Source organism: Myotis lucifugus, unplaced genomic scaffold, assembly GCF_000147115.1.
Source record: "Myotis lucifugus unplaced genomic scaffold, Myoluc2.0 scaffold_6, whole genome shotgun sequence".
Taxonomy (NCBI): Eukaryota; Metazoa; Chordata; class Mammalia; order Chiroptera; family Vespertilionidae; genus Myotis; species Myotis lucifugus.
The window spans coordinates 7,877,368-7,896,746 of NW_005871054.1; the positions used below are offsets into that span (position 1 = coordinate 7,877,368).

Genomic DNA, 19,379 nt, shown 5'->3' on the forward strand with positions numbered 1-19,379 from the left:
AATATTTAGTTATCACATTGGTGACCAGTTTCGAGCAAAGTCAAATTCACTATTCCCCACCCGCCCCCGTTAGCTTCCTCCTTCAGTGCTTCTTGCTCTTAGTTAGCACAGCACCTGCCTTGCAGACACAAGCTTTCTGCAGGCGCCAGGGTATTCCCAGAAATTCCCAGTCTCAGATGAAATTTGGATTGCTTCTTCTAGAGCTTAGAAGCCCATACCCTTCCTAATAGAAAAACCTCCTCTCTCTCCCACATCCCTGTTGTTTCTATGGGCTGGCCCACCTGGTCAAGACTGTCATTTACATATTCCCTCCAAAATACTATTGAGCTTTATTTCATGAGTTAACTTTGTAAAAAGACAGGCTTTTTACCCTCCGGTTCCCTTAACGCCGATCTTGGTAGCCGTAAAAGGAGGAAAAGTAATACTGAAGCTGGCCTCACAGTGCTTGTAGTCTGTGGGCTAATTTCAAACAAGGTTGAAAACAATAAAGACAGGCTTTTAAAATTTTATTTCATTTCTTTAAATGTTTTAAATTAAAAAAATCTTTCAATTACAGTTATCATGTGTCAAGTATACAACATAGTGATTAGACATTTATATAATTAGGAAGTGAGGGCCCTGATAAGTCAAGTACCCATCTGAAACCATACAGTTATTATAATATTATTGACTATAATCTCTGTTGTAGTTTACATTCCATGACTGTTTTTATAACTGGCAGTTTGTATTTCTTGTTCCCTTCACCTTTTCCCCCATCCCCTCACCACCACCACCCACCCCCCACCCCGCCACACTTCCGTCTGGCCATCGTCAATTTATTCTCTGCATCTAGGCGTTTGTTTCTGTTTTGTTGTTTATTTTGTTTTTTAGAGTCCACATATAAGTGAAACCTTATGGTCTTTGTCTTCCTCTGTCTAATTTCACTTAGCATAATACCTCTAGGTCTGTTCATGTTGTCACAATGGCAAGATTTCATTCTTTTTCATGACAGTAATATTCCGCCGTTATAAATGTACCACATTTTCTTTATCCAGTTGGCTATTGATGGGCACTGAGGTTGCTTCCATATCTTGGGTATTGTAAATAATGCTACAGTAAACATAAGGGTGCATATATCTTTCAAATTAGAATTTTGGATTTTTTAAAAATAAATATCCAGAAGTGGAATTGCTGGGTCATGTTAGCTCTATTTCCAATTTTTTGAGAAACCTCCACACTATTTTCCACAGTGGCTACACCCATTTACATTCCCACCAACAGTACATGAGTTACCTTTTCTGAATATCCTCAACACTCATTTGTTGATTTATTGATGATATTCTGATAGGTGTGAGGTGATATCTCCTTGTGGTTTTAATTTGCATTTCCCTGACGATTAGTGATGTTGAGCATCTTTTCATATATTTATCGGCCATCTGTATGTCCTCTTTGGAGAAATTTCTATTTAGGTCCTCTGCCCATTTTTAAATTTGGATAGTTTGGATTTTTTTTTCTTTCTTTTTTCTTTTTCTCTTCTTTTTTTGGTGTTTAGTTATATGAGTTCCTTTTATCTTTTGGATATTAATCCTTTATTAGATATATAATTGGTAAATATATTTTCCCATTCAGTAGATTTTTTGTTTTGTTGATAGTTTCTTTTGCTGTACAAAAACTTTTAAGTGATCCATTTTCATTCTTTTGCATGTATCTGTCCAGTTTTCCCAATACCATTTATTGAAAAGACTGTCTTTACCCCATTGTATATTCTTGCCTCCTTTGTTATATATATGCACATGGGTTTATTTTTGCGCTCTCTATTCTGTTCCACTTATCTACATGCCGGTCTTAATGTCAGTAAAAATAAAGACAGTTATTTTTATATAAATATGAAAAATAATTAAGTTTGCTTTTATAAATAATACTCCCATAATTCTTATATGTTGCTTCCAGAGACAGGTGTGGACAGGTGGAATGTTGAGACTCCTGGTTGATAGTTACCGAAGTAGATACCCACCTTTTGCTTAATATTTTTGTTTTTTAAAATGTCTCATTTGAACAAAACTAAATGTATCAGTTATTATTCAAATGTGACATATGAATTAAAACTTCTTTGTGTAAGTCCATATGAAATTTGACATATTATGTTTAATGTTAAAATGTATCTGGCCTCTACACATTGCTTTACCATTTTTTTCTCTTGCTTTCTACCCATTCATGAACACCTACTTTTAATAATTATTTACAATATTTCTCACCCAGTAATAGAATTGTTATGTATTAATCATTAAGCAACCTTAACTACTGTGATTCAGTTTGTGCAGCTAGAAGATTGTGCCAGCAAGTTGTGATTTCCTAGTAACCTGAGCTGGGAAGGGGACTCGCAGAGCATAGCAGGGTAATAAAAAGTGACATATTGGTGTCACATCGGAGATTATCTTTTTCCAAAATCACTTAGCCTTTTTATGTATAAAGACATACAGGTGTTGTTTTTTTTCAAACTTGACTGTGCAAGAAATGCCCGTTTTATTTTCTCTAAATGAAGCCGAGCCCGCTTCAAGCCCCACCTGTCCGGTGGGTGGGAAGGTAAGTGTGCCATCCTGGTGTTTCGCGCCCTCTCGCAGAACGACCATGTAAAGGTCCTTATGCAGAGAGAGCATTAAGAGGAAGTCTCCCGTCCACACCAGTTACCATGACTACTGTCCACACCACCATGGTCCTTTGTCATCAGGATACTTTGCAGCACTTTTGGGGATAGGAATCTGGCTGGAAGCCCCTGCAGCTGGGATTCAGCTCTTCTGCATGTACCACAGGTGCTCCCTTCTCAGGTTTAACCATCCCACAGAGGCGCCCTGAGGAGAAAGGCGCAGGTCTCCAGCTCTTAGGAAACCCACGGCTTTTCGTCCCTTTGCAAAGTATTGAATAATCTTGTCTCTTTGGCTCTGTCACTTTGGCTTCTCTTTTACCTGCTAAAGGCCTCTGTTTATCTTTCCCCTCAACTCACAACCTAATGCCCTCTTTAAAATGAAACCTTCCAAGGAATGTTGTCTCCAGGGGATCTGGCACCAAAACCCTCCTGAGGTAAGGGAACCCAAAGACTTGTCCACCTTCCTTGAACCAGGAGTGGGTAAAACCAGGAGAGCAAAACTCAAATGAGTATCAGAATAGATTCTCCTGTATAATATTTGACACATAGAATACTTAACATGATGATGATGTTATAAAGTAATAGGAAAGTTCTTTATTTCTTTACATGTATTGGAAAGTTTAAAAAATATCTTTGTCATTCCCTAATGTGTTGTCATATATATTTGATATCAATATTATCAGCCATGGAGTTAACCTTTCAAGTGAACAAAGTCAGCCCACTCTTCATCTCCTTTTCTCAATTCTGATCTTGCAGCAGGCATAGGAGAGAGGCCCGAATTCTTTCTCTAAGCCATGGAGGGCAGCAGTGGACATTTCTTCCATGGATAGAGTGGTGGTTTCTAACCTGCATCCCCAAGGAGGACAAGATGCAGGAGGGAAAGCGTGACCAAATGTGCAGTGTTCCAGGGTCCCCCAGCCCCATTTCAATCATGCCGGTTGTGTCTTTTCACCTTCTTTACGAAATAAATTCCACGTAAATTTCTTTTGAATGAAGGATTTCATTGTTTTAAAATTTTGTAAGTCATTGAAGGATCTATACAAGTATATGCCCACAACATTTGAAATTTTGAGTTAAAGGTCTTCCTTTCTCAATCGTGTAATTCTGTAGTATAGAAATGAAACTTCCCCTTAAAAATCATTTACATGTGAAAATCCCCAAATGATAGGCCAAATTTGGGGGATAGTATGATTTATTGAGACTCTCAGTTGTTCTGGGTAAGGGATATCCATCATGGAGGGTTGTTGATACAAACCTTGCTGCTTGCTATACTGAAATTGTGGGTTCTCAGTCAGTTGCCATCGCTCATCTGTTCACTATACAGAACAAAGTAGTTCACAGATGCATTAAGGCGCGCCAACCCAAGTACTGAACCATGTTCTCACTTAATCAGAACTTAAAAATTCAACTCTTTTTTGATACTATTTTTGGGTTATACTAATAATCATATACGTTTATATCTAACTACTGGTTCTTTTTGAGTAATTAAAATTACTTAACTTTAATAACACTTCTTTTTTGGAAGGTTTTAGAATTCAAATCAGATAACAGTACCTAAAAATACTTTTTAAATGGTTAACTTTATTATTTTATGTCTAGCCTAGCCAAATAACATGTAAGCTATAACATTCATTAGAATTAGTTTCCATGAGACAAGTTTAAATTAAATACTCATATTAAATATTTTATAATGACATTTTTATTTTAGATACTAATTTTTGCATTAGTGAAAAACAGTTGAGTAAAACTATTTCAGTGTCATTTTTAGTAATCTGTATAATGTAGCTTTCAGAACAGTGTTCCTTTTTTTACTACTCTGCTACTATTACCCTACTACATAAGAATATATAGTGTCTATAATGCAGTCTATATATTATCATTTCTATTAGTATCGAATACTAAAATTAGAATATTCAAGTTTAGAGATGGTTTTTTCATTAGAAAAGTCCGTGCGGTCAATGCGAGAACTGGGACTTCCAACTTTGCTCAGCCAGGACTTCCTACAAAAAATAAACAAATAAAAATTAGCATGTAAAGTATATATAGACTAGCTAAAATGATCCCACAATGGGAGTTTATATGCAAAAGTAACTCAGTAAAAGTAATGTAAAATATAAATTTTTCAAAATTTAATAAATTTTAGAGAATATAAAATATCAGAATACCATCGAATTTAATATATAATTAAATATGGACAAAGAAAAGCTAATAACAAATTAAGCACAGTCAACCACTGAAATCTCATATTGAGGTTATTTCCCCCCTTTTAAAACATCCAAGGCCATTACTACCTAGCTGTTGAGCTATACACAAGAGTTAAAGTGTTTTTTCTCATTACCCAGCACATGGTAGGTGACATATATAAATATATATATAGGGGAGGGAGTGGAGGAAAGTGAAGATAGGAGAATGGATAAAAGAATAAATGTGATTTTCCATGAACATTAAAATTAGATGAACATTGTTTCTTATCCAAAAACCATCTCTTACCATATGTATTAGCAAACCATAAATATTAAAGGGCCAGGTTAAATGTGAAATTAGCAATATCCATGTGTCTAATCTATGCATTGTGTACTTACCCAAGATGCTTCCTATATAATTAAGGCTTATTGCAATGTAGTTGATAACTCAGATACTACTGTTAATAGGTAGAAAGTTTCTAGTAAATTCTTAATAATTAGGTGGGATGACAGAGTGAGTGGGACTGCAGGTTAATAATATGAGGCCACTTATCCCAGCTTTTGTAAAAACATTCCATGACTTTCCTCATATCCCCAAAATTCTTTCAGGTTGTGAAACTAGAGCTGTGTACAGCTGGGAATAGCATATTAACATCTCATATAACCATGCATTTAAAATATTTTCTAGGATCAAGTTGTCTGATTAGCTGAAAATTACTGCTAGGTAAGAGAAGATTTCTAATGCTTCAAATTGCCATTGTGCTATGTAACATTTTCTTTGGTTCTTATCTGTAACAGTTTTACTGGGAAAGGTGGCTTTTCTTCTTTTTCAGAAGCTAAGCCATGAGCACAGTAGCACATTTTATTTTCTTCAATTCATTTAATTGAAATCTTAAAATGGAAATTGCATGTGTCTAAGAATAAAATTTAGTTATTATGAAAAGGAGCTGATAACTTCAATTTTACAAGTCAGATCTCCTCTTGAAACCTTCTAGAAAAGAAAAGCCAGAAATAATAGAAGCTAACATTTATTGTGCATTGACTGCTCAGCAGTATGCTAAGTTCTTTACATATTCCATTTCCTTTAATCCACCCATAGCATTAGGGTTATTTGTTTTAAAAACTAGTTGGATGGTTGTCATCTCCTGAAATGGAGAGGCTGTGAGAAGAGAAGATTTGGGGGAAGAGTGGGAGTTCAGTTCGGAATGGAAGTCTGAGATGTCTTTTAGCTAAACGAGATGTTGAGTATGCAATTGGATCTATGAGTCTGGCCGGAGAAGATAAAATTTGGAATTTGTCTGCAAATAGAATTGAAAGCCATAAGATTGGATGGGATCGCCAAGAAAATGAATATGAGTAGAAAAAGGAAGCAGCCTGAGGACTGCACCTTAGGTTTGCTCAGTGGTAAGAGCTCAGGAAGAACCATCCAGTGAGGTAGGAGAAAAGCTGGGAGAGCATCGTGTCCTGAGAGTCAAATGAAGCGTCTAGGAACAGTGAATCGTGAGGTGGGTCAATGCTGCTTGCAGGTCAAGTAAGGTGAGGACTGAGAATTGACCACTGCATTTAGCAACCCAGACGTCACTGATTGCCTTGACCAGAGCAGTTTTGGTGGATTGAAAGCCATATTTGAATGGGCTCAAGAGAATGAAGAGAGGAAATGGAACCAGTAATGGATAAAGGGCATAGGGGCTGCAATGGACTAATCCATCTGAGCTGATAACTCAATGTATTTAACTAGTTGAGAGCCTGTCTACCTACCTATATACAGCTGGTCTTTGACATCACCAAAACTTCACCAGTCAGACCTATGACCAAGGCGGAATCTATGCCACTGTTGGGGGCAGAATGGTCGTGCTGTTAGGTGATTCAGCCCCACTTACACTGTGTGTGTTTGTGTGCATGTGCTCATGCCACTTGGTGCTATGGCTCCACACTTGCCACCCCTGGTGCTAGAAACCACCTTGCCTGACCTGCCTACTCACTTAGGTATTCTGGTCACCAGTCACTTGGCAAGTCCTAGGACCCCAGTCTCATGTGCTGCTCTTAATGGGTGTGGCTCAGGTCTAGAGAGGGCAGAACAGTTCTTCGAAGCAAAAAATAACTAGTCACAAATTTTCACATAAATTTATATCTAATTAGCGAGGACTGGATATATACACAAACAGTACCAGTTAATTCAATTACATAAATATTTAAGTAGCACTGAATGCAAGGCATATTCTGGATACTGGAGTACATACATAGATATTCAAAGTGGGGTTTCTTCCCTTGGTTACTTACAATCTACTAGAAGACTTTGGAGAATAATAAAAATAACTAATAATAAGGCAGGATGTGATGTGCAATGTGATTTTTATATAAAGGAAGAGAGGATTTGGGGGGCTAACTTCTGATCAGGGACATCTCTGTGATAGCAAAGGCATTTGAGCCAAGTTTTAAAGAAAATACTATTGAATTTTTCAAATCTTAGAATGGAAATTCTAATTCAAGCATGACAGGGAACCAATAAATACAGGAAGAGTACTGATAACATTAACTAATTAAAAAATGTAAAACTTTTAAATGGTCTTTATTTAGATTTTGTGCTTTGCTTAGTTCAGGTCCTGTATATTTCTTGTTAAGTTTATGCTTAGACATATTCTATTCTATTTTTCTTGCTGTTTTGAACAAGATGCTTCTTAATCATAATGTTCTTAAACTGGTACATAAAGAAACTAGTGATCTCTTATATTGTAAACAGATGCCTTACTGAACTTTCCTGGTGATATAAGTTTTTCTTTTCTTTGGGGTTCCCAGGTAAACCGCTTTTTGTATTTTTCCTGAATTCATCCTGTCAGTTCATTGGTATCACATTGACTAATTTCAAATTGCTCTTTATTTTAGGCCATCTAACCACATGTTGGCTATTTACATGCCTCCCAGAAAATTGCCACAGTAACTATGCAGAGAAAGAACATTAGCAGCATTCACCCAGCCCGGGGGCCAGCCCGCAGGCCGTAATACACCACTCTGGCTCCAGCATGTTCTACCTATAGGTTTAGTGGACTCAATAAATATTGAATGGATGGCTGGATAGATGGGTGAGTTACACTTGCTCGGAAGAGACTGAGGTCTAGTATTTCTACTGTAAATCTGAATCTGCTTTGTCTGCATCTATCTTTCAGATATTTTTATTTAAGAAACATGACCCACTGACTGGCTTTAAAAGAACAATAAGAAAGCTCAACTAATAAAAATGAAAGAATAGCAATGTAAGTTGGAAAATTCTATTGACAGAAGTCTTATTACTTAATAACCATGTTCTCTCTTTAATATATTTTAAATGTTATGTAGAGATTTTAAAAATTAAACCCATTTTTAGAAAGTCTATTTTATTCCTTTGCCACTTGTACAGTAATAATATAAGAAGGACTTTCATTATAGATGCATTTCTTACATGTGTGATGAGGATTCTCCACAGTTGCGAAAACAATATTTTAGGGCATGCTGAAGGACAGAGATCTTGCATATATTACTTTTAAGTCCTTCAGGCCATCTTTGCATGAAAGAAATGAATAAAACACAGTGCTGATAAATGAAGGAAAAAGTATGCATTTAATAAATTAACTGTGCTGTGTTTTTCTGTTCCTATTCAGGCAGTCACCAACTATATTGGCCCCTCAGGGCGCCCACAGCATTTTAATTCTTTGGTGCAGATGGCACACATTTAGCTATCAAGTGCAGTAAGTGCCACTCATTTATGGCCGTGGCAGTCGGCAGAGGCCAGCTGCGGCCTTCTAAAATGCACTCAGGCTTCTGCCTCCCAGAGGCCCTTCTTAGACAGCCCCTATCTAAAAGGACCCCCCCCCCCAACCTGTTGAGTACATCATGGGAATTATCACATTCTATAATTGCTACGTGTATGTATTCACTACGTGCCCATTCCACATTAGAATACAGATTCTAAGGCAGTGCTGGAGTCTTATTCACTATTTATCCCCTACATTTACCACTATGCCCAGTGGTGGTGGGCACTCAATAATATATACCGAATGAATGAATATTTGTCACCTGCCTGCCTGCTTCCAGACATGGAAAGAGGGAACGTTTCTACACAGTCCACGCCAGAAAGGAACCCTGAGCACGACCTTTAACTCTGATCTCACCTCATATGAAACAAAACCCTTCTCTGTGTGTTTTTTTTACATTCTTTGAAAGGTAAAGAAATAGTTGCTCTTATTACAAAAACTGATAATTTACTCATGACAATCCTCTACAAAATAACACAAGTAATGACTGTATTCATCCTCTTAAAGGAAGTTGGAGGCCTATAGATCTGAACTAACAACCTGAATATAAGAATATGAACCAAGTTTAGTCATAGAATTGGTTCATTTATTTTTGCCAGCCCCCAAATTTTACTGTATTTGTGCATGTCAGTTTACTCATTATATAAACAAGCATGATAATGACTTCACCCAGAGTTCAGAGTGAGTATTACTCCACCAGAGGAGGCCCAGTCCGGCCCACAGATCCGGTCACGTGACATGCTGCCTGCTCAGTCAAGTTCAGTGCCCGGGTGGTTGTATATGCTCAGACATATTGTGGTTATCATCAAATACAAATCCTTAGGCACTTTTCTTATTATCCCAAAGATGCACAAACACCTACTATTGTATTTGTTGTATTAATTCAGGATTTTTAAGCTTTATAAAGAGAAGAATCCTTTCTTCCAACATAATCTTGGACAAAAGCTTAATGTTTATAGTGGAAGTGAATTGCTTCTCTGAAGTAAAGGACTGGTTGGGAGGTGGGGTGCAGAATCTCCCCAGCTGTACCTCGAGCACCTCTGGGGAATCCCAAAGGCTCTGAAAAGCTCAATTGGAAAACTGCCCTATTAGCCCATCAGTGAGCAAGGCTATCGGGAGTGGACTACATGGGGAATCCATCACATGTAGAAGTGGAAATCAACATAAGGCTGTCTTTTCTATAATTCAAGTCAGTTAGTGTCTCCTATAAAATGTAATAAGCTCCTGAGGTGATATAAAAATTCCATCTAATATTCTCCTCTGAAACAAAGAGGTGAAATTAAAGCACTAGAAATCCACTATTAATAATTCATAGCAGTTCTATTTCCTGGGACTAAAGTGGGGCAGCATAATCCTTTTGGACATCTCTGCAGCGGTGGTATAAATGTGGAGCAGAGCAAGAAGGCAGACAGTAGAATGAGAGCTAAGGAATAAAAGCTAACGTGGTGCATGCCGGAAAATACTCAGTTGCTTGCCCATTTCAAGCTTTCAAGCTAGCATTAATAATGGAAGGATAGCCCTAACCGGTTTGGCTCAGGGGGTAGAGCGTCGGCCTGCGGACTCAAGGGTCCCAGGTTCGATTCCGGTCAAGGGCATGTACCTTGGTTGCGGGCACGTCCCCAGTATGGAGTGTGCAAGAGGCAGCTGATCGATGTTTCTAACTCTCTATCCCTCTCCCTTCCTCTCTGTAAAAAATCAATAAAATATATTTAAAAATAATAATGGAAGGATAGTACATAATATCTTTACTATTCTATGTTCTTTAGCAAGTTTTCTTACTCAGTTAGATGTGGGCAAATAAGACCATATACTTCTTTATCCAAATAAGCATTTAATGGTATTTGGATATGATGTCTAGAATTTCTGTCAGATAATAGCCCACAATAAGTAAAGACTTCAGTGATTATCAAGGGAATCACAGGACACCCATAACTAACCTGAGACCAGATTCCTCATCTTTAAAATGGGGATAATACTTCACTGCGTTATTGAAAGGATTAAAGAGAATGTATGTAAGTTGCCTAAGGCAACGTCTGACACACAGTAGGCCCTTAATAGCAGTTATTACAGCGTAACTGTTCTCTGCCTTTGCCTGTGTTGGTGGGCACCCTGTTTTGCAAACTCTGCGACTCTTAAAGTCACACACTTGTGGTGCAATTCCACTAGGAATACCTCTGGGCCTTGGCAGAGCTTCTTCTCAGCTACAGTGGGAAATGGCATGTCATGAACCTGAGCGAGAGAGTCTAGAAGAGCTGCCTCCAGGCAGGAGCTATGCCCAGGATTCTGAGAACCAGCAACTGAGTCCAAGGGCCGGGGGGCAGAGAAGAAGGGGAGAAGGCATGACCGAAAGCTCTAGCTTCTCTGCCACACACCAGCTCCCAGACCAGCAAGGTGACAGATCCACTCTTCTTTACGCTTTATTTATGAAGTGGGAAGAAATGAGATGTTGGCACAGTGGTCATGTAAGTAGCCTCTAAGATCATTCTGCTTGGATATGAATCCAGCTACCACTTCTTAACTGGTCATGGTGGGCAAGTTCCGTAAATTCAGAGCCTCATCTGTACGACAGAGATGATGTTGCCAACCTCACAGAGTTGTTACGAAGATTAAGTGAGATCATCTGTGTGAAGTGTTTAACACTATCTAGAAAATTGTAAACACTCAATAATTTTTAGTCCTTGTATCAGCCGGGGTGCAGGTAATGAAAGCCACCCTAGCTATTTTCGAATGGAATTCAACATAAGGAAGTAGGTCCTTACAAAATCACTGGAAGGGCTGGGAGAACAGATTTATATTGGGCCTGTTGGAGCAACTCTATAGAATTGGCTGCTAAAGTACCAAATGTTAACATTGTGATTCTCACGCAAATATGATACGGGTCAAAGACTTAAATTAGTGCATTAACTAATGAGGGAACCTGGAGGATGTTGTGTCTGGTTCAGACTGTAAGTATGTATACATGTACGTATACACACACACGTGTATATAACTGTATATAAACACATACAATCAGGAATGCTAAACGCAACTTGCTAATAGATGCAGCACATCCATTAGAATCCGAAAGTTCCTGAGCATTCCCCTAGACCAGCCGTGGGCAAACTACGGCCCGCGGGCCGGATCCGGCCATTTGAAATGAATAAAACTAAAAAAAAAAAAGACTGTACCCTTTTATGTAATGATGTTTACTTTGAATTTATATTAGTTCACACAAACACTCCATCCATGCTTTTGTTCCGGCCCTCCGGTCCAGTTTAAGAACCCATTGTGGCCCTCGAGTCAAAAAGTTTGCCCACCCCTGCCCTAGACCCATGGTCGGCAAACCACGGCTCGCGAGCCACATGAGGCTCTTTGGCCCCTTCAGTGTGGCTCTTCCACAAAATACCACGTGCGGGCACACACGTACAGTGCGATTGAAACTTCGTGGCCCATACGCAGAAGTCAGTATTTTGTGGAAGAGCCACACTGAAGGGGCCAAAGAGCCGCATGTGGCTCGCGAGCTGTGGTTTGCCAACCACAGCCCTAGACCAGTGGTTCTCAACCTTCCTAATGCCACGACCCTTTAATACAGTTCCACATGTTGTGGTGGCCCCCAATTTTATTGTTACAAATTGAACATAATTAAAGCATAGTGATTAATCACAAAAACAATATGTAATTATATATGTGTTTTCTGATGGTCTTAGGCGACCCCTGTGAAAGGGCTGGTCAACCCCCAAAGGGGTCGTAACCCATAGGTTGAGAACCGCTGCCCTAGACAATACCCAGAACCTCCCTGAACAACACCCTGTATCTCTGTGTGTAAGCCTTAGACAATTTTTTTCTGATAGGTCCACTTGGGGAACTGCTGGGAATCAGGAGGCTGCCACCCAGATCACTGCATTTATGAACATGCTACCCTTACTGCAGTCCAGACAGCAGGAAGCCCCCACCAGACTTGTTGGCTCCACGTAATGTCTGCTAAATCCTCACGCCAACTAAATGGAGGACTCAAGCGCTGCTGCTTCTCTCCCGACCTCAGTTCCAAATGTCACAGGAGGACTTCTGACTGATGAAGCCTAAATAGCATTTGAAGACTTTAGCTGCAAGGAAATCAGGAAAACAGCTCCTAGCTCTCCAAAGTCTGCAGTGAAAGGAAGGTACCAGGAAGAGCTTGGAACAGAGGTTGAGCAAGACAGTACGCCACCAGATCTACCACTGTCATTATTCACTTCGCCAGAACTTCTTGAAATTCTACACTATGGTAAACAGAAGATCAGAAATGTTTCTTGCTGGCCTGTGTCATAGCAACACTTTTATGGACTCTGTCAGATCTTGAGTTCTTTTCAACATGAGAACAGAAATCCCGAGGAACACCACCACTGAAGGGTCAGGTAGCAAAGGAGAAGCAGACAGAGCACAGGTAGAGAGAATGATCAGGGAAGAGGGAGAGGACCACGGAGTGAGGCATTAGGAAAACTAAGGACACAGTATTTTAAGGAGAGAGCAGTCAACTTCCAAATGCTACTGAGACTCCAGTGAAATATGAACTAAAAAATGCTTTGCAGACCTTCGCAGGATCAGCTTCAGTGGAGTGATGGGGTTGGGGGTGCAAGCCAGGTTAGAATGGTTTCAGAAGTGAGGGGAAGTGGACAAATGGAGACAGCATGAATAGATCAGTCTCTTTAGCTGTCTGACTCTGAAGCAGAGGAGAAACGCTAAGCAGCTTTATACAGCTTTAAGGTTCTGTTCTTGGCAAGCCAAGCCCACCTCGATTCTGAAGCCAATGCCTTCCAATCTTTACGGGCACCTTGTCTCAGAAGAACAATATTTGAGGAAGATTGCTTTAAGGACACACAGTTTAAGATGTTTTCTATTCCAGATATGTTAAGATCTGCTCCCACAGGAAGCCAAATGAAAAGGAGCTGGCCAGACTCCCCTGTATTTTCCGCCCTCACCCTGGCCTTTTCCACCTCCTTCCCAAATGCTCATAAGCGAATTGAGTTTTGGGGTGATGCCATCAGCTGATAGAGGGCTACCAGATAGTTTAGAGCCAAAGTGTGACCCACCCTGAGCAGAGGTCATTATGTTAGACTTTTTAAAAAGCCCTGTTCCTGGCTCTGTTTTATCCCTCACCCTTGGGTGGTTGTTTTTAAATCCTTTTTCACTTTTAAATGCACCTCCTGTTACAGTTTTACGTATCCTTACAAATCACTTTAAATCCTCTTGGCAACAGAGAGCTATAAACATATAAAGCTGTGAGGTTACTTTTTTTCCTTCTTGCTGATACTGTTTCTCTGATTTTATACACGAAATTATTGGGAAGAGGGATAAAAATGATTGGGAAGAGGGACAGAAATTTATTTATGGAGTTTTGCTTCACAACCGACTTTCCTAGACAATTTTTCCATTATAGTGAGGCATGCATCACTCTGAGGTCATAAAAACATGTATCTTCAGGCCGCCATCTGGGATACAGCTTTGAACTTGGGGACTAAGAGCTCTCAGCTGCAGCCCATGGGCAAGAGCTGTTCAGACTGGACCACTCAGCTGAGCAACCCTGGGGCTCCGCTGTGCTGGGGGAGGCCGGGCAGCGCTTTCCTGTGGCTGCTGGGGGAGGAGGGTGGCTCCCAGGCCGGGCCAGGCTAGTGGAAGCAGATGCATGCACAGGCTTTACAGACATTCATAAAGCATCTCTCTGACAACCACTTTGAAAATAATTTGTACAGAATCAAAAGAATAATTTGAAGGCAGAATGGAGAGGTAACTAATGACACAAGAACCACTAGAAAAAAAAGATTCACCAGGTGGAAAATCCGAAGAAAATTTTTTAATGTGCCAAAGACTGTTGGGTTGTGTTTTAAAGGGGTCGTCTGTGAGGGAGCAAACTGCACTACAGGTTGATAACCATGAAGGTGAGGCTCTCAGCATGCCTTTAAATATTTGACAAGAAGTCAAAATAGTCAAGGGGAAACTCCCCTTCCTGGGTATGTCTCAACATTAGGGAAATGGCTTATCTTTTCAACCTCCCAGGGTTTTTAAAAAATTACTCTTTTTAGCATCTCATTTCCCCTAGAAAGGGTATTTTATCTCTGAATTCAGGTATGTGCCTCAGTTCATAGAGAGGCTCACAAAAGGAGGTAAGAATGCCATTGTAATGTTTCAGTTCATAAGTGGTCACCTGCAATTGGTACTTGAGTATTATACTCTGAATTTTTTTAGTGTTAATGTGTTATATTCTCATTAATTTCAGTCTGTAATACAAATAGAGATTCAGAAAATAGCCATTTCTTATCAAAATGGTTTTCTTTTTGTACCCATAAAAACCCAAGCCAGTTTATTTCCTTCTTTTATAAAAGCAGACAAAATAGAAGATGAAGAAAAAAGTATCTTTCTAATATTAATGATTTTTTTGCAGGTGGTTAAAAAAAAGTCATTGCTAAATCCCAATAAATATGTTTCTGCCTATACTTTTAAAACAAAAATTGAGTGTACTGTTGTCACCCTAATAAAAATTTGAATAGTGTGTGCTTATTGACTGAATTAAAACTGTTGTTTTTCATAAAGAAATCTAATTTATTAACAGCCTGATGAATCTCAGACAAATAAAAAGTCATCATCCATATATTCAAATCGCCTGTCTAATGGGAGGTGACAAAGTGAAAGGGAAGGATTAAAGGCTGAAAGGAAGAAGAGAAAAAGATTTCATTGAAGAGGTTAAGAAAAACTCTTCATAATGATAATATTGCATTCTAAGATATGCTCAATCTGACACCACTAATAAAATGATAAAAGAATTTCTAATCACCAGAATCAAAATGCAATTTAATTAATCATATTATGTCTCCCTCTTTTGAATTGAAAGCTACTTCAATAGTAGATAGATGGCTGCCATGTTTAGTTTTCCAAATGACTTTCCGATGAGGCAGCTCAAACAAACCAGAGTGATTGATATGCTTGCTTTTGAATAGAATTGAAAGTCTGAGGTCTCAAAAGTTACAACAACGAAGAAGTGAAAGCCAGAAGATGGGTCCTACTATGGAAGAAACTGAACTCCTAATCTGAACGATATATGTACCCTTATGTTCACTGCAGCATTATTTACAATAGTCAAGATATAGAAGCAACCTAACTGCCCATTGATAGACATTTGGATAAAGATGATGTGGTACATTTATACAGTGGAAAATTACTCGGCCATGAAAAAGAATGAACTCTTGCCATTTGCAAATACATGGATGGACCTAGATGGTATTATGCTAAGTGAAATAAGTCAGATACAAGAAGAAAAATACCATATGGTTTCACTTACATGTGGTATCTAAAAAAAAAAAAATCAACAGACAAAACAGAAACACACTCATAGATGCAGAGAACAAATTAATGATTGCCAGATGGGAAGGGGTTGAGGAAATGGTCGAAAAGGTGAAGGGATTAAGAAATACAAATTTCCAGTTCTAAAAATAGTCACAGGAGCCCTGGCTGTGTAGCTCAGTTGGTTAGAGCATTGTCCCCATATACCAAGGTTGCAGGTTCGATCCCTGGTCAGGGCACATACAAGAAGCAACCAATGAATGCATGTTTCTCTCTCTGTCTCCCTTCCTCCTCTCTAAAAAATAAAAAAATGTTAAATAGTCATAAGGATGTAGAGTACAGCATAGGGAATATAGTCAATAATATTGTAATAATTATGTGTGGTTTCAGATGGATACCAGACTTATCAGGATGAGCACTATGTAAATTACGTAAATGTTTAATCACCATATACTACACCTGAAACTAATATAATGTACGTCAACTGTAATTGAAAAATTTTAAAGATTATATATTAAGAAAAAAAGATGGTCACCAGTCTAGTTTTCTTATCCACCAAATGCTTGCTTCCAGTGGTCTCTCTGGGAGTGACTAGCTCAGTGTAGTTGATCAGTCACTTGATTTGGTCTATTAATAAGAAAGTATTTATTCAGTGCTTTTTCTTAAACATTCATAGGGTTACATGGTGGGAAACTAAGACCAAATCAAGCAGAATTGTGCTCCAGCTCAGAATTAGTTTCTTGAAAGCTGACCACAAACAGGGTGACCGCTTACTATGGAGGAAGATAAAGGCTGGAGCTAGCAGAGGACACAAAGGAGGATTGGGATAGGGGTTGGGAATTGTCTGAAAATGTTAATACTGATTTTTAGTTCCTCATCATCCCTGATGGTAGAATTTGTGGTAACTTATTGTTTTATTTATAGCCCCTCATCCCCTCCCCCAACGTGGGAGTTGTATTCTGTGATTTGGAAAATTTGGCTATTCTGTTCTTTCATAAGAGACTTTGATTTACCAATTAAGTCAAACTTTTGAGGCAAGAGTACTCAAATTAACATAAATTTTATTTCCAAGAGAACTGGGGTCTCCTAGGTAATGAATTATGAATAAAACAAATAGCAAGTCACTTTAGCTCCTATGTGGGACATAGGATGAAAATCCATAGTAATTAAGCTTGCAAATTATGTTGTTTGCTTCATTCATTCTAAAGAAGACAATAATTAGATGGTGGGATATAATTATTATTTTGAAAACTCTTATTCAAACAAATTTCATTGAATTTGTGTAATGGGGGAAAAAGTAGAACCTGGCAAAACATTTTACATAAACATCTAAGTTCTGTATTACCTCAATCTATATTTAATTCCTTAGAAAATGACTCCACAATCAAGATCTTCCTGGTTCTCTCACCAGGTGTTACAACATTCTCATTTATAAGAATATGGCTTTGACTTTGGCTTTTTAATTTTGCTTCATGATACCAGAGCCTAGAATTAACTTCCACATCACAAAATACTGAGCACAAGGGTTTCCCCAAACTCCAGCTCTGGTGATGTCTGTCACATGATGCCTCTTCCACCCTGATTCCAAGAAGATGGCAAGTCTTAATCAACTGAAGTTTGGTCCAGCCCCTGACATCAGCCTGTCCTTATCTTTCCATCTTTAGGCTAATAACTGGCACCTCTCAGCCTACTGACTGAGACATTGGTATCCACATAGCATATGACAGTGCCCAGTACATGTGCACTGTAGTAGCTCCAGGGACTTACTTTGTACGTGGTACTTAATTTGATAAACTGAATTAAATAAATTATCTAAATATGATCCAGCAATCCCATTTCTGGGTATTTCTATAAAAGGATTGAAATCACGATCTCTAAGAGATACCTGCACTTTCTTGTTCATTGCAGCACTATTGGCAGTGGAAACAACCAAAATGCCTATTTTTTTTAAAAATACATTTTACTGATTTTTTTACAGAGAGGAAGGGAGAGGGATAGAGAGTTAGAAACATCGATAAGAGAGAAACATCGATCAGCTGCCTCCTGCACACCCCCTACTGGGGATGTGCCCGCAACCAAGGTACATGCCCTTGACCGTAATCGAACCTGGGACCCTTCAGTCCGCAGGCCGATGCTCTATCCACTGAGCCAAACCGGTTAGGGCCCAAAATGCCTATTAATAGATGAACTGACAAAGAAAATGTGACGTATATAGACTGGTGGTTGTCAGAAACCAGGGGAAGGAGAAAATGAGTTATTAATCAACAGGCATAAAGTTTCAGTAAAACAAGATGAATACTTTCTAGAGAGCTGTTGTACAACGTAGTACCTATACAGTAGTCCGCCCCCTTACCCATGGTTTTGCTTTCCTTGATTTCAGTTACCCGGGATTTCAGTTACCTTGGGTCAATTGCAGCCCGAAAATACTAAATAATTCCAGAAATAAACACTGTTCTGAGTAGAGTGATGAAATCTCTCTCCATCCTGCCCAGGTCATTAATGATCCCTGTCCAGCATATGTGCTCTATGTTCCCTGCCAGTTAGTCACTTAGTAGTCACCTCAGTTATCAAACCGACTATAACTGTATCACAGTGCTTGTGTTCATGTAATCCTTATTTTACTTAACAATGGCCACAAAGCACAAGAATAGTGATGCTGGCAATTCAAATATGCCAAAGAGAAGCCATTAAGTGAAAAGATTAAAGTTCTTGACTTAATAAGGAAAGAAAAACTTATGTGGAGGTTGCGAAGATCTATGGTAAGAACAAATCTATCCATGAAATGTCCAACAATTAAAAATTGGTTACATAAGTTACCATATTTTCCATATGAAGGAATAATAGATAACCATTAAAATTATGGCCCTAACCGGTTTGGCTCAGTGGATAGAGCGTCGGCCTGCGGACTGAAGGGTCCCAGGTTCGATTCCGGTCAAGGGCATGTACCTTGGTTGCGGGCACATCCCCAGTAGGGGGTGTGCAGGAGGCAGCTGATCGATGTTTCTCTCTCATCGATGTTTCTAACTCTCTATCCCTCTTCCTTCCTCTCTGTAAATAAATCAATAAAATATATTTAAAAAAATAAAATTATGAAGATTATTTTTTACTAATATATACAATGTTTTTAATATGGTATTAAGTTTTTTAAAAAAACAAGTTACAAAACAAGATGTGTAGTATGACCCCACTTTTGTAAGAAGATATATATGTATATATATAATATATATGTATATATATATATATAGAAAAATATTTGAAAGATGTGCATCAAAATGATAATAATAGTTATCTCCTAAAATGTGGGTAGTTTTTCTTTCCCTTTTTCTTTGCTATTTTCAAAATGCCTCCAATATATATATATATCAATTTTAAATTAGTAAAAGATTATGAAATTGAGGAAATGCCTTTGGAAATAAAAACAAATTTTCTTTTTTGTTTCTGTTTGAAATAATCTGAACAGAGAGAAATATAAAATGTGGCTTTTGTGATCAA

General features: G+C 38.6%; 1 protein-coding gene across 9 annotated transcripts in view; it reads right to left on the reverse strand.

Annotated features, from left to right (window-relative positions):
• Positions 1-3,797: 3,797 nt before the first annotated feature.
• Positions 3,798-19,379, reverse strand: part of ACYP2 (acylphosphatase 2) — a 155,195-nt gene continuing 139,613 nt past the window's right edge. For 7 of the 9 annotated variants that reach the window (XM_023746820.1, XM_023746815.1, XM_014447308.2 and 4 more), the window contains one exon: positions 3,798-4,623. In XM_023746820.1, coding sequence (XP_023602588.1) covers positions 4,509-4,623 — 115 coding nt within the window. In that variant the 3' untranslated portion in view covers positions 3,798-4,508. Of the gene's footprint in view, positions 4,624-16,422; positions 16,515-19,379 lie in introns of all 9 variants that reach the window. The other 2 variants (XR_002827008.1, XR_002827010.1) reach the window with 2 other exon arrangements.